At 37.4% G+C, this 16437-nt stretch overlaps 1 protein-coding gene across 1 annotated transcript in view; it reads left to right on the top strand.

Moving 5' to 3' along the window:
- XPO1 (exportin 1) overlaps positions 1-16437 on the top strand; it is a 41933-nt gene that overhangs the window by 21923 nt on the left and 3573 nt on the right. The window contains 17 exon segments of the mRNA NM_001290134.1: positions 386-434; positions 524-643; positions 741-869; positions 3044-3202; positions 5653-5850; positions 6738-6876; positions 7924-8105; positions 8905-9061; positions 9174-9337; positions 10107-10241; positions 10572-10755; positions 12213-12319; positions 13370-13564; positions 14416-14584; positions 15627-15761; positions 15866-16025; positions 16104-16200. Coding sequence (NP_001277063.1) covers positions 386-434; positions 524-643; positions 741-869; positions 3044-3202; positions 5653-5850; positions 6738-6876; positions 7924-8105; positions 8905-9061; positions 9174-9337; positions 10107-10241; positions 10572-10755; positions 12213-12319; positions 13370-13564; positions 14416-14584; positions 15627-15761; positions 15866-16025; positions 16104-16200 — 2479 coding nt within the window.

Here is a 16437-nt window from a genome sequence, read left to right as displayed (position 1 = left end):
ACATCTCAGTGATGCCCATGACATCATAGCCCTTTAGGCACTTTCCATGCCTGCAACTCTTCTTGGTTGTTCCTACACTCCATGCATTAAGATCCTGGCATTTGAGTTTGGTTCTACGCTTTTAACAGAGAATAGAACGCTGCTTGGATTTCTTGGCTAGATTTTGTGGGTACAGTTTTGGACTTATTCCAAAAACAAAAACAAAAAAAACTAAAAACAATGTTGTTGTCCTCTTCATTTGTAAGGAAGTAAGGTGGCTTGTGAATGCTTCCAAGGATTTGTAGGTGATCAGAACCTGTTCTGTGGTCTCAAGCACTTTGATTAATACAGTTTGTTTTGTTCTTGGAACTGGGAGTGCTTCATTTTCTTTATTTTTTTTTTATAGTATGTGCAATGAGTTCTCTCAGATATTTCAACTGTGTCAGTTTGTGATGGTAAGTATTAGGTTTTTTTTAACCTTTTCCATACTACCTTCACCCTGTCATGCCTTGATAATATTATATGCACTGATGCTTTCCTACAGGAAAACTCCCAAAATGCTCCTTTAGTTCATGCAACTTTGGAAACTTTGCTACGATTTCTGAACTGGATTCCTCTGGGATATATATTTGAGACTAAGTTAATCAGCACACTAATATACAAGGTATGTATGTAATTATTTATAGCTTTTTAGTTTAGAAGTTGCAAAATGTGTTCCGTGTAACACCTCTGTAAAACGCTTTCTTTTGTTTTCTCAATAGTTCTTAAATGTTCCCATGTTTCGGAACGTCTCTTTAAAGTGCCTCACAGAGATTGCAGGTGTCAGTGTAAGCCAGTATGAAGAACAATTTGTAACACTTTTTACCTTGACCATGATGCAGTTAAAACAGGTAATGTTTTCGTAAATGTTTGGTTTTTTTACTACTGATTTTAACAACCTAGTTCAATGTACAAGTTGATACTCTTTGTAGAGCTCTTGAGAAATTTTGCATTTTATTGTGCTGTTTGATTGTGTATTTATAGCTTGATCAGAAGACAAACTTTAGAAAGAACAGCTGTATATTTGCGGAATTGATTTATGTTGCTTAATTCCGTGAGTGTTTTGTCCTCTCAGGTTATCAGAGGAAGGTGGTTGCAGGTAGGTGAGATGCTGCTGTGTCCTCAGCACACATTTAAGCGTACTGAAATGCCAGAAGTCTGTGATGAAGTTTTCATGCTTTTTATTTTGAGGGAAGAAAGGATAACTGTAGATGGCGCTTCACATTTGTCCATTTCTATGAGGATACTTTCAGGCCAAAGCTGTTGATTTTTTTTTTTTATAACACTTCTGAACAATTAGATTGATTCTGTTTTTGTATCTATTTTTTTCTTGGCTGTGTATAACGCAGGTTTTGTCAGTCTTTGTGGTCTTTTCAGAAAGGCATGCTTCTAAAAGAAGCACCTCTGCCGTCACCCCTCTCCCTCACTGTGGGCTTCAAGAGGAGCTCTAGAATTTTTTAGTTAGAATTTTATTCAAAAGTTGACTTGCAGCTAAATTATTTTGTTTTAGACACTTGAACTTTCCCTCAGTTTCTTTTTCATTTTGTTGTTTTCATTTTTTTCTTGGTAGATGACAGGTTGGCCATGAGCCAGCAGTGTGCCCTGCTGGCCAAGAAGGCCAGTGGGATCCTAGGGTGCATTAAAAGGAGTGTGGCCAGCAGGTCAAGGGAAGTGATCCTCCCCCTCTACTTTGCACTGGTCAGGCCTCACCTGAAACCCTGTATCCAGTTCTGGGCTCCCCAGTACAAAAAAGACAAGTATCTCCTGGAAAGAATCCAGCGGAGGGCCACAAAGATGATAAAGGGCCTGGAGCATCTCCCCTGTGAAGAAAGGCTGAGCAACCTGGGTTTGTTCAGCCTTGAGAAAAGAAGACTCAAAGGGAATCTTAGTAATGTTTATGAGTATCTTAAGAGTGGGAGACAAAGTGATATGGCCATCCTCTTTTCAGTGGTCTGTGGGGACAGGACAAGGGGAAATGGCTGTAAACTGTAGCGTAGGAAATTTTGCACAAATATACAAAAGAACTTCCTTGTGGTGAGCGTGATGGAGCACTGCAACAGGCTGCCTAGGGAAGTTGTGGAGTCTCCTTCTCTGAAGGTACTCACGACCCGTCTGGTTGCTTACCTGTGCAACCTGCTGTAGGGAGCTGCTTTGGAGGATGATTGGACTTGATGATCTCTGGAGGTCCCTTCCAACTCCCACAGTTCTGTGATTCTATGGATGATGCTCTTGATTCTGAATGCAAGTATGTTAAGCCAAAGCTTTTACTTAAAATAACAGTTGAATGCTTGATTGGTTATTTTATTTGTTTTGCGACTTGAGGTTTTTTTTAGTATAACTGTGGCATCTGAATTTGAAGCAGGCTTGCATTTATTTGACCTTCAGTAGAGAATTAGAGAACAATGGAAACAAGAACGCTGGCAGCAGCAAAGGTGTGTTCTCCCCGTTCTATAGCTTAACAGTATTGGCATTGAAGAAGCTATACAACACTGAAAATTTTTGTTTTATAACAATAGAATTTGAAAGTCTGTGGTACCTTCTTAAGAAGTACACCAAGATCTTTGGTAGATTACTGAAAAATATTTATATTTTTCTAGGTAGTCTTTACTAATTTATAAATATTGTGAGGGAGATCTGTCATACTGTTTTAATGTTATGACTGCCATATTACAAGGTACAGATAATAGATATTTTTGGAACAGTTTCACTTGTTACCAGTTGACAATGTTTTGAAATAGGGTAGATGCTTCCCTTGTCTTTGCTATTAAAAGCACTACGAAAAGGTTTCATTCATCCGAACTTCGGTGTCCTTGTACTCTGTCATCGTACTGTCTAGCTAGGAGACAAGTATCAAACGAGGAGTAGGAAGACTTTTGGAGGAAGGGTCTGGTGAAAAGGAGTGCTGTGAAAAGTACTAGAAAGGCTTTTCTCAGAAAAAAAAAAAGAGCAATATGATTGGTAATACACAGTAGTTCTACTAACATGTAAAACAGGACATTGGTTATGTTTGTCTTCCTTTTGTTAGATGCTTCCTTTAAATACCAATATCCGACTTGCCTACTCAAATGGGAAAGATGATGAACAGAATTTCATTCAGAATCTCAGTTTGTTTCTCTGCACATTTCTCAAGGAGCATGGTCAACTTATAGAAAAAAGATTAAATCTGAGAGAAACATTAATGGAGGTAAGTTGCATAGTTTATCCAGCTCAAAAGTAGAGGCTTCTCATATTAGTATCATGTTATTAGAGTATGACCTCTAGATTGTTGTGCTTGTATTGGTTAGATGATTTTTTTTTTCCCATGATCAGTAAATGATGTGAACACAAGAAACCTTTCAGACTTTCCAGGTGTGCTTCAATAGCAATTTATTTTCAATGGTGTTATCCTGTAAAAAAAAAAAAAAAAAAGTGCAAAACGTGCTTTTCTCTCCCTCTTCTTACTTGTCTCTCCTCTAAAGTGTAAATACTGCTTTAAAACGCATTCAAAAAAATCATGTAACCTTTTCCCATGGGTATCAAAACTCAATATTTTTGTTTAACTCATGCATCTGGTTGTTGCTGTGACTTCTGTCAGTTTGTGTGTGAAATGGTGTACTTTGTTATTATTCGACATCCAAGGTTGTTGTCTAGTGTACAGCAAATGCTTGTCTGTCCTGGTGCAACTTCTTGCCTAAATTGTTATTTCCCAGAGTTTGACTGAAATGTTTAGAATATTGTCCTTGCAGTCTGTATTCAGTTTCTGTGTCATAAGCTGGAGCTTTAATGCTGGAGCTCTACAAAGTGCTACTTAATAGGCATGTTTTATATAGTATTAAGGGTCTTGGTGAGAGACCCGGTGAGGACCTTTGAGGGAGACACGCTTGCTGAGAATGAGCTGTTCTTTGGTGATCTTTCTATAAGCTCTCTCTCACCCCTGAGCTCCTATGGGATGAAACTGTCTCCATAGGCCGTTGTAGCAGCCTTTGTGATGTCCCAGAGTTGAGCCCTCTGCAGGTATGGAGTCCATGGGTTGAGGAACTATCCTGAGACAGACTTAAAAAGCCACATTATAAACCTGGAGACCAGTTTTCATTTTGTGGGTCCGTCTTGTAGGTGCAGTACCTGTGAGGTATCTGAATTTTAGACTTCTCCATCTGATGCTTGCAGTTCATTTCTTCTCCAGATAGCCCTCCACCAAATTAAAAAAAATGTATATATAAATTGTTTGCAAATAGCAAACTGTAGCTCATTTAGAAAATAGATTAAATGATTGTTACTTGCTTTACTTAAAAGCAACCAAACAAAAAGCAAACAAAAACCTTTCAATAGTCCATGTGTAATTCCTTACCTCAAAATTAGTGAACTTCTGCAAAATAACTGTCAATGAAGGAAGAGATCAAGTTTCAACCCATGTTGAGACATTAAGAATATGAAGTTGAATGTCATGTGTAAGTTGGAGTGTGGTCTTCAAATCTTGCCTCCTGTCTTGTCCAGCACAACTATATTAAATTGTTACATAGTTAAAATTGACATCTTCAAATCTGCAAAACTCAATTCTGAATAACCTTGGGTCTTCTGTAGGATGTTGGAACGTTCCACAAAATTTTTAGAGTGGCTTAAAATTGCTGCAAATTTGACTGTTGTAACTTGCAGTGTAACAGAAAGTAGGGGAGGGGGAAGAAAGCCTTCTAAAAGTAGCTGTGTGGCTTTAATCTGGTTGTTACTACACTGGATGTAGCTGATCTTCTGAAATTGCTTCGTGGATTCATTGGAGTCTTCTAGAGTAGTGAAAGAAGCTAAATAAGTTATGTAAAGTGAAATTGCTGATTAAAAATTAATGTGCTTAGGAATAATGCAGGTTGGTTTTGAATCCCTCTTTCAGTGTTGTAGGTAGAGATGTCAAATCAGACTTCTCTTGTCTTAAAATGCTTTGGATTGCTTAGTGTCTGAGGTATGAAAATGAAGTCTGTTTTTATTGCTCCCTTCTGTTTAGTTCGCTGGTAGGCTGTTGATTGACACTTTTCACTGGGGGATTTTAAAGTAAGGTAGCTTAATTTTTAACTATCTAGAACTAACCTCTGTATTTGGTACCAGTCTCAGAGCTGCACTCTTCTCAGTCTGCACAGTGGCTGTTTAGTTAATAAAGGTGAAGGTGTCTTAGTAGATGTCTTGCATTGAGTGCAGATAAGCAGTGTGGTTTTGAAGATTTTCTTTCTAGATTCCGAGATTTGCAGAACAGAGTAGCAGTAAGCGTTGAGAACAGCAGTCCTTAAAACGAGCAGTTAAGGGTTTTTTTTGAGGGTCCAAAAGAAGAGGTCTTGTAGGAACTTAGGGGGTGTGATTTTGATACTACAGAAAGGGACTAATTTGGTTATTGCATTATTTTTTTTTTTAGATATCCTTAGGCTATTTAAGAATCGATGTGTGCTTTCAAAATAACATTAACTGACACGGTGCTGTGTACTTTTCAGTTGCTCTGCTGCTCATAACTTTGGCTAGTAAATGTCACTGAAGTATTACTACACCTTGTTATTAAATTTTACACTAATTCAGTATTTTTATCAGTATTGGAATAACAAAATTTGAAGTAATAAGGTTTTAATCTACTTCTGTGTTCAAAAATAGTAAATAGATGCTTAAAACACACTCTTCCAGGCTCTTCATTATATGTTATTGGTATCAGAAGTAGAAGAAACTGAAATTTTCAAGATTTGTCTTGAATATTGGAATCATTTAGCTGCTGAGCTCTACAGGGAAAGTCCATTCTCAACATCTGCTTCTCCGTTGCTTTCTGGAAGTCAACACTTTGATGTTCCTCCAAGGAGACAGCTTTATTTGCCTGTATTATCCAAGGTAATCAATACTTAAGTGAAAATACTGTGTAAGTTTAGACACTTTGTCTAAATGCATAGACTTCACTGTATGTGGTGAAGGGGATGACTTAGAAAACTTTCCTTGCTTTGAGTAATAATAGTTGATTCAGCTGTAGTTATTTAATGTGCTGAAACTGCTAAACTTACAAGATGACACCAGTAAATGATAGCACTGTTAATAGTGTGCTCTTTTGATACTGTGTATAAACATAAAATAAGAGAGAATATATATCTGTACAGTTTATTTAAACATACTAACCCTCTTTTCTTCGATGTTATCACCTTGAGCTTCATTTTAACATTTTAATAAAATTAGTGTGTAGGATTTGCATAGTAGATTTGCTAAATCTTGCTAACAGTTTCTGTAATAAGTGGTTTCCAGTATGGATCTTGGTATGGGGTTCATGAAAACGTAGCTTGTTTCTGTTTAGAGAAGGACAACTTGATATTTTTATTCAATTACTTAGTGTGGTGGAGTTGTGTTTTCTACTTGAGAATGAGATTTCAAAACCAAGACAATTTATCATGGTATTAAAAATAATGTATTGTTAATGAATTGATTGTATAAGAGCTGTGGTGAAAATTAAAGCCACACGTGTTGCAGGAAAAAACGTGCTTGTATGTAAAAGACCTTTAATGCATACATCTTTTGAAGCTCTGGAAGGCGTGGTACTTTTTTAAACAACCCTTAATCTTGTAGAGATGGAAATCAGCTCTACTCTTAATGGCTTTTTAGTTAGTGTGTTCCTTCAGAATGTTCCTTCCTATTTGCTTGTATGTGAGCTGACCTGAGGAAGTGCTGGACACATACTCTTTATTTTCGTGTTACAGTGCAATTCAGTTGAAACTTTCCTTTTTAACATACAGGTTCGATTGCTAATGGTTAGCCGTATGGCTAAACCTGAAGAAGTGCTTGTGGTGGAAAATGATCAAGGGGAAGTAGTACGAGAATTCATGAAGGATACAGATTCCATAAACTTATATAAAAATATGAGAGAAACATTGGGTAAGTGCAGCAGCTGATACTGTTGTCCTGTAGATCTGTGCAACTGCACCAGTAGCATGTATGTAGCACAGCTATATGGGGGCAGGGGAGAAGATAAATTTGAAACAGTTTTCACATATCGAAGGTCAGGTCATTAGATTTCAATGATAACATTTTTCTGTTAAATGCAAATACAGGAAGGGAGCACTGAGTGTTTACTAGCAACTTCATGAACATAAAACACAAGTTTTTTTTAATTCTCGTTGTACTTGTGAAGTAAGTATGCTTAACAGTAGATTTGTTATTCTGATACGTTTTTTTAATATCAAAACTTCTCCTTATTGTATTGAAATTACTACAGTATGTTCTCATCCTCAGTAATGTTTCCAGATAGAGGTGTGCAAGCAGTCTTAGTTTGAATTCTGGTGTTTGTTATTTCTTAGTGTGTTATCATAATAGAAGATTCACCTCTTAAAAAAAGGAGTGCAGTGACAGTGGCGCTGTAAAAATCCATTGCTAAATCTGACGTTTACGCTGCTTTTGACTTGGTGGGATTTTGAATTTTACTTCTGTTAGAGAGCCTAATCCTTTTAAGGGGGCTGATAAAATGGTATGAGTTGATAAAGCTGAATCTTTCCACCTAGGCTAGTTCAGGAGTACCGTCTCCATTTTAATGTTGGGTTATTAAAGCTAGCACATGTAGTGACACTGAAGTAACGAACAGAGGAAAATTCTTGACTAACTTGTTAAATGCAGTATAATGTCCTTCAGAGCTAGACTATCTCATATTTCCTATGGCTCGTGAGTGTGTATGTATTTTATTAATAATTTAACTTAGCTTTACTGATCTGACTGGTAGACAAGATATTTCTCACTCCTGTCTTTAAATACAACTCTAGTGGATCTGGGTTCAAATCTTTAGCTTGTTCTGTCACAAGCTCACAAAAGAAGTATTGCACTTAGCATTTTGATTTTGTCTTTCTGCAAAGAAGTTAACTTCATAGAGATGCGATTCAGTTTGTTGCTTAAAAATATGCCTGCTTACTGTTACTGTTAATTGTCTTTCAGTGTATCTTACACATCTGGATTATGCAGACACAGAACGAATAATGACTGAAAAACTTCATAATCAAGTGAATGGGACAGAATGGTCATGGAAAAATTTGAATACTCTCTGTTGGGCTATAGGCTCAATCAGTGGAGCAATGCATGAAGAAGATGAAAAAAGATTCCTTGTTACAGTAATTAAGGTATCATGGTACACAAGTGACAGCTTTGTCACACTTCATATTTTACGCTCAAGAAATTGAGCTTAAAAAGACACTGCTCTACATTCTTCAGTAAGCTACCTTGTACAGCAAACAAGTTGATGAGAATCATTTAATGGGAAATGTCAGATCCTAAATGTTAGTCTGATAAATTCCTCAGTCATGAAAAATGCATGAATCCAAATAGCCCTTTCACAGTGAAAATTTTGGAGAGAAAATTTGGCTTATGATGAAATATTTTGCTTTAGGAATGCAGAAGATATGGAAAGGAAGCACTAATGAAGTTAGAGTAATCTTAATGAAGCAAAGTAACCTGCATTGCTTTTAACCAGCTAGCACCCTTCTCTTGTGCCACTTCATTTTTAGTAAATGTGTGTGTGGAAAGAGTACAGGAAGAAAATGTTATCTACAGGAGTAATTATGCATCGCTATTAAGTCATAAAAATCCTGCAGAGAGGATTTAGTTTCCCCTACTTGCTGTGTAATACCTGTATGTTTATCAGTATCAGCTGGTTGGTCAGTACTCAACACTGAGGGATGTAGTCTGTTCTGTATAAATTATTAATTACATCTAAAACATGACTGAAAATGTGGTGTTTTAGGTTTGGCTGAAACTTGTCTTAATCCTTAACTGGGGTTGTTGTTTTTTTTTTTTTTAAATCATTTTGGCTTTGAGTTTAAATAGCAACTGCTTTACTGTATTGTTGTTATAGCTTATTTTAGCCTTTATACTGCTCTAGTCTACAAACTTGAGGAGGAAACTAATAATGTTATATTGTAGGATCTCCTAGGACTCTGTGAACAAAAGAGAGGAAAAGACAACAAAGCCATTATTGCATCAAATATAATGTACATAGTAGGCCAATACCCACGTTTTTTGAGAGCTCACTGGAAGTTTTTGAAGACAGTAGTCAACAAGCTATTTGAGTTTATGCATGGTAATTATCTTTCACTTGCTGTTCTAACTTTCTTAAAGAAAAAAATTTATGCTTAGTACATGTATTTTCCCCCAGACATGCACAAAACAGTAACTGGTCTGATTTGATTTAGAAACCCATGATGGTGTCCAGGATATGGCTTGTGATACCTTCATAAAAATAGCACAAAAGTGCCGCCGACATTTTGTTCAGGTTCAAGTGGGAGAAGTAATGCCTTTCATTGATGAAATCCTGAACAATATAAATACAATCATCTGTGACCTGCAGCCACAACAGGTATATTTAATTAAGGAGTGTGAGTGTGAGTAAATTTGTGAAGTAAAAAGTTGTGATATAACAGAAATTGTTAGTGGTCTTTAAGACTTGAATTGTATTTCTTAGTCATGGTGTGTGTGTTACGTTACAAATGGTACAGTCAGATGACATTATTAAGGTCTCAATGAGAATTAAAGATACTGAGTTGAAATTCTGTTCTTCTAGAATGCTTTTACAAGTAAATTAAATAGTAAATCTGATTTTTAAGGTTTTGATTAGCAAAGAAGAGTATTCTACTGGGGTAGCATATGTACAGGTCTTGTATGTGCAGGGGCAAGAGAGTACTTGCAGGGGGGATGCGCTCTGAAACAGTGTAGTGCATGCACAGCATCGGCTGCATTGCAGTGACATACGGAAACCTTGGGAAGAAGAGGTATTAAGTTCCAACTTCTGATTTTCTTGCACTTGATTTAGCCCAGTGTCCTGTAAAAGAAATAATTGGAGCTGTATTGTAAGAGAAAGCATATGCCTGAGATTGCTTGCTTTGGGATACGGTGGTAAAAACAAAGGAAGTCTCTGAGACGTACATAGTAGCATTGGAAGGGAATGGAGGCTTGCTTTAAATGTGGTGTAAGTAAGGAAAGAGTGGAGAAAGATCTTGTAAACTCCACTGGGAAGTACGTATTTAGTCAGCGGAAACCCATTTTCAGCTTCTACTACTTGCTAGTTTTGAACATGGTAAACTTTTGGTTAGTCTTTCTTAACCTGTTTGACTTGCTTTTCCTGGCAGGTGCATACGTTCTATGAAGCAGTAGGATACATGATTGGGGCACAAACAGACCAGACCGTACAGGAGCATCTAATAGAAAAATACATGTTGCTCCCCAATCAAGTATGGGACAGCATAATTCAACAGGCAACAAAAGTAAGACCATAATTTTTAAGTGTATTCAATTAAAATTGCTGAATATTTGTTGGTTTTTTTTGTGGTTTTGTGTTGGTTTTTTTTTTTTTTACCCCTGAAATTAGGTAAACTTAGCTGGAATGAACTTAAATAAAGCAGTGGTTGATGTGACGGTGAAAGTGTTTGGAGAGAGAAGACTTAAATGACTTAAGAGCAATTTAAATCCGGTTTAAAGAACTTTACAGAACATTCCTTAACAGTGTGTAAGATAAATTCTTGAAAGTGACCATTTTTGTACTAGAAGATAAATGGCATTTTTGACTAAATGGAATTAACTCAATTTTTCAACAGAATGTTGATATTCTGAAGGATCCTGAAACAGTTAAGCAGCTTGGAAGCATTCTGAAAACCAATGTAAGAGCATGTAAAGCAGTTGGTCACCCCTTTGTGATTCAACTTGGAAGAATTTATTTAGATATGCTGAATGTGTACAAGTGCCTAAGTGAAAATATTTCTGCAGCTATTCAGGCTAATGGTAAGAAATTCCATGTTTTTCTTAACGGGATTGGTAGTGCATGTCATCAGGTTTCAAATTTGTTACAACTAGGATTATCTTATTGTGTGTACATTGGTGGTGTTTGTTTGTCTTAGTGTGTGTTTGGGCAAGAGAATGACTGAAAATGTGCTTACTTAGATTATTGTTTTTGTTAACCAGATGTTTTATTCAAAGAAACTCTTGATTCTGGAAGGAGGAAAGCTATAAGCATGAGTTCAGGAAGGATGCAAGAGACTGACTAATAGCAGTCTTGCAGGGATGAAGTTGTAGTGTGCGTTCTTTTGACTTACTCTCTTTTTGAATAAGAAAAGACCCGAGTATATTGGCAGAGTTTTGGTTTGGTGATATTGTACTACTGAAAAAGCTTTATGACGGAAGTGTAACTTCAGTGAAGGTGCCTCGAATTTGATATAAACTAAGACTGATACTCACTGAGAAGGAATTAAGTTACCTAAATTACCTAACCAATTTTTACTGGATAAATTAGAGTCTGTGATATCTAAGCAGAATGTGTTGCTGTAGTAGTTCTTGACAAGACAAAATGGTTATTGGATCTGTCCTATGACAGATTTTCTTACCCATGCAAATAATCATGTGAATGTTAAGGCTTAACCACTGAACAACTGGTTGACCTTGAAGTAGCTTCTCCGAATTCAGAATAAAACTGGCTGTAAAATCAATACATTTTTTAATTCTGCAGCTCTAATTTCTGGAACTCGTTCTTATTTAAAGCAAAAATAAAATACAACAACAACCCAAATAGGGAGCAGTTACTAGGACTTCTAGTCCTGACATTTTACTAGAGCAAGAGCTATTGTGCTTGCACTTGCCTCCGAGTATGTTCTAACAACTGGTTCTCTCTGATGTAGAAGTAATTCTACCCTTGTTTCCCTGGGTGCAGTCTTCCAGGGTTTTCCTTGGATATACTGTTAGAATTGTGTGGCTGTGCACTCAGAGCAGGTTTTACTGAAGAGGCTTATATTGACTTGGATGTGATAAAATGAAGTAGAAATTAGGCTCCTTGTAGTAAAAACACGTTTGAATGATTAGGTTTGTCAGTAACAAAATCAGGAGCTTACTTTAAAATGCTGTGTAAGTTGATGTCCTCTCATCACTTAGTGAGAGCCAGAGGTAAGCTTGATCCAGATAGGTGAACATGCAGGATTCCCTTACTTGAAAAGTAAGTTGCAGCTTTGTTTTTGAGTTGTGCAGGCAGTACTGCCAGTAGTAGTATTATTATACCAAATTGCAACTTGGACTTACAGAGCTGAAATAATGGGGAGGTAGTTTTTATCTGCATAATATGAATGAAAAGTTGTCTTTCTTTGTCATTTGGACATAAAAATGAAACGTTCTGAACTTTGTGCAACTGATTTAAGTGAATCTGTTTGTTGGCACATCTTACCTAGATTAAGTGAGGCTTTACAACTTTTCAGGTGAAATGGTAACAAAGCAGCCCTTGATTAGAAGCATGAGGACTGTGAAAAGGGAAACTTTAAAACTGATTTCTGGCTGGGTGAGCAGGTCCAATGATCCTCAGATGGTAAGTAAATTTATTTTATACAAATAGTTCATACAATAAAGTCAGGAAGAACTCTGCTCTTCTGCTGAAAAGCAGTCAATACTGTTCTGTTCACAGGAACTAGTTTCAGAACTGCAATATCTGAAGGAAGGATAAGGTGTGATCATACAGAGGGTAGGCCTGAGCTGTATTTTGATTCCTTCAGTTAGTTTCAGCTGAGAGGAATCGTAAGGGGAAGTAAGAAGGTGTAAGAGAGTCCTCAGGCAACCACTGCTGGATGAATACAGTGGGTGAGAAGTATATGGATCATCACAGAATCACCAAGCTTGGAAAAGACCTACATGATCATCCAGTCCAACCGTTTGGATAGAACTACCTATCACCAGTAGTTCTCACTAAACCACGTCCCTCAACACAACATCTAAATGTTCCTTGTGGACGTGCTCCACCACCTCCCTGGGCAGCCCATTGCAGTGCCTGACAACTTCTTCAGAAAAGTAGTATTTCCTAACATGCAGCCTGAATCTCTCCTGGCGCAACTTGAGGCCATTCCCTCTAGTTCTATTGCTAGTTACACAAGAGAAGAGGCTGACCCCCAGCTCACTACAACCTCCCTTCAGGTAGTTATAGAGAGTAATAAGGTCTTCCCTGAGTTTCCTGTAGACTGAATGGTCCCAGCTCCCTCAGCCACTCTTCTTAAGGCCTGTGCTCCAGACCCCTCACCAGCTTCGTTGCCCTTCTCTGGACACTCTCCAGGGCCTTGATGTCCGTCTTGCAGTGAGGGGCCCAAAACTAAACACACTAGTCAAGGTACAGCCTCACCAGGGCTGAGTACAGAGGGATGATGTCTTCCCTGCTGCTGCTGGCAACACTATTGCTGATACAAGCCAGGATGCCATTGGCCTTGGCCACTTGGGCACACTGTTGGCTCATGTTCAGCCGAGCATGTACCAACAACCCCAGGTCCCTTTTTTCTACCTGTTTTTAGCTTCTTTCAGAACTACCTTGTAATTGCTTGAGACTTTGTTCAGTAACTCTGCTGCTGTAACAATGTCTTGCTGTTTTATTTAGGTTGCTGAAAACTTTGTTCCTCCTTTGTTGGATGCAGTTCTCATTGACTACCAGAGAAATGTTCCAGCTGCTAGAGAACCTGAAGTACTTAGTACTATGGCTATCATTGTAAACAAGCTGGGCGGACACATTACTGCTGAAATACCTCAAATATTTGATGCTGTTTTTGAGTGCACATTAAATATGATCAATAAGGTATTACTTGTAAATTTTGGATAAAGCGGGGGAAAAAAGGCATTTTATATTAAGAGTTCTAGTCTTTGGGTATTGGAAAAAAGGGAGCAGTATGTAGTTAACATAGTGTTATTACATGGCTTCTGTTTTATGGAAATAAAGTTGAGGTTCATGAATTCTGGCTGTCTGGGTGAATGTCTTAATCTCATAGACTCAGTTTCTTAATATAGTTCTGAAATTAAATGATTAGTTGTTTTTCTGTTCCAATACCTTGGAATGTCATGGTTCTTGAAGCTGAAATATACTTTAAGTAGACTTCAGTGTAGGGTGAATGACTAGAATTCATATGTACTTATCAGTACTCGTATTCATAAATTTTTAGTTCTTTGAATATTTCTTTGCTGAACTCCATAGCTGATAGAGTTTCTGTGCTACAGTTTACAGTAAGTACTTGCATAATACTGTCTAGATTAGTGCCATTTTGCAATTGTGTGACCCAGAAGGTGCATCCCCGTACTAGCTAGGTGCTTAATTGCTGAGGTCATCTGTCTTGTGTCTGTGGAGCAAGTAGAAATTAAAGTTGTGTACTGACAAAATATGGTTCAGCCTGTTGATATTATGTAACTCCAGAAAGTGATCGTACTAAGCTTTAGTGGTAAAAGTATGGGGAAAAATTTTACTGGGAATCTGGGAACTGTAAATTTTGTTTTGTATTCAAATCTCTTCAAACCTGAGATCTAAATGCTATTCCATATCGGATATTGACTTACTCTTCTTAGCAGGAGATATTACGGTGGATCTTTGAGATATTCAGGGAGCTTGACTGACTGCTTTTTTTTTTTTTCCCTCTTACTCCCTGCCCCCACTCTCAGGACTTTGAAGAATATCCTGAACATAGAACAAACTTTTTCTTGCTACTCCAGGCTGTAAATTCTCATTGCTTCCCAGCATTCCTGGCCATTCCGCCTGCACAGTTCAAACTCGTTTTGGATTCTATTATTTGGGCTTTCAAACATACAATGAGAAATGTTGCAGATACAGGTAAACTGAAGTTTTAAGTGTTAAGTATGTAGATTGTTGTTTTCTTGCATTTTTAGTCAAACATAGCATTCCATTCACACTGTAAATATTGTACTTGCTGCACAAGAACAGTATTTTCCTGTTTAAATTTAAAGTTGACAACCAGATACCCATTAACGTAGCAAAATAGTTGGATGCTGTTTCCCTCATGGAAGAGGGCACTTTTAGTTTCTGCATGCTTTCTCTTCAGAGTGTGAGGGTTTTTTCTGAAATGTGTGAAGTGATGTAACAGCTCATTGCTGATATTTTGCTTTAGCTTTCATTGTGCTGTCTGGAGTGTTTTAACTTCTTGCCTCACTTAGACAGTCTGAGTTACTACTGAAAAAGACAGCAGACAAATGAATGGTGAGTGAATGCAGTCTGGGAGCCAGCTGTCACATAAGGAGAGGGAAATACCATAGACTAAAGGAAAACAGCTTCTTTTGAACAACAGCAAGTTGAACTTCATCTCAGGTTTCACCAAGAAGCTATTTTTAGCACACTTGAGTAATTAAATGTCCTCCGGGATGGGAGTTGCCAAGGAAGGCTAGGAAAAGCTATGTTAATGTCATAAATTTTAAAAGCATCTCAACCACAGGATAAAAATGATTGTTTTGAAGCTACCTCAGTATTAGCCAATGGTTTATGTTTGGAGGGGATAAAAGATACTACCTGAAATGCAACACAGAGGTAAGGTAACTGTGTTTGTGTAATTTTTCCCTTCCTAAATTAACTAGTATGTCTTTTCAGAGAGTTTCTCACTTTTGCTTGTACCAGTGAAATGGTGTGGTTGGCTCTTCATGGTTCTGCCATGTAATAATGAAAACCAAGTTGGTGCTCTGTATAAATGTGGCTGCCGCCCTCTACTGGCTGCTTGAGGAAATGTCTGTGAAAATGATTAGTGTAATACTTCTCAATGCTTGTCAGAATTTCTTGGGATGTTTGTCTCACTTTGAAAAGGTCGGAAAGATGCATGGAGCTTTTGGTATAGTTTTGTTGTTCATCTTTTATGCAAATTTTGCAGGACTTCAAATACTTTACACTCTGCTACAAAACGTTGCACAAGAAGAGGCTGCTGCTCAGAGTTTCTATCAGACATATTTCTGTGATATCCTTCAGCACATCTTCTCTGTTGTAACAGACACTTCACACACTGCTGGTAAGATTGTGAGCCAGATGAAAACAAGCCTTTCAAACATGATAGTAATGTTGCATTTCTTGTTCTGAATAATAACAACGTATGTATAATTTTGATCTGTTCAGGTTTGACAATGCATGCATCAATCCTTGCATACATGTTCAACTTGGTCGAAGAGGGAAAAATAAGTACTCCATTAAACCCTGGAAATCCAGTGAACAACCAAATGTTTATTCAGGAGTACGTTGCTAATCTCCTCAAATCTGCATTTCCTCATCTACAAGAGTAAGTGTGCTGTAGTTGTTTTATACTTCCATGTGGATACTTATATCTTGAAATACTAACAGATATATTTACTGTTAGTGCCCAGGTTAAGCTGTTTGTAACAGGACTCTTCAGTTTAAACCAGGATATTCCTGCCTTCAAGGAGCACCTAAGGGATTTCCTGGTCCAAATCAAGGTATGTTTGGCGTGGTTTCTTACAAGGATTGTAAAAAATATTTAGCAGGATGATGTTTTTAGAAGTAATTGTACAGTGTTCATTTATAATAGGGTGTATATTTTACTACTGATTAAAATTGTCATGGCTCGAGAGTCTAGATCCTGGATCACGTAATCCATTTCAGCATAACTTAATTGTACAGATTGGGTTTAAATGCATGCTGTTGCTTATACTTTGTGCATACATATAGGTCTA

The sequence above is a fragment of the Gallus gallus genome, chromosome 3 (assembly GCF_016699485.2).
Source record: "Gallus gallus isolate bGalGal1 chromosome 3, bGalGal1.mat.broiler.GRCg7b, whole genome shotgun sequence".
Classification (NCBI taxonomy): Eukaryota; Metazoa; Chordata; class Aves; order Galliformes; family Phasianidae; genus Gallus; species Gallus gallus.
This window is presented reverse-complemented; position numbering and strand designations above follow the sequence as displayed.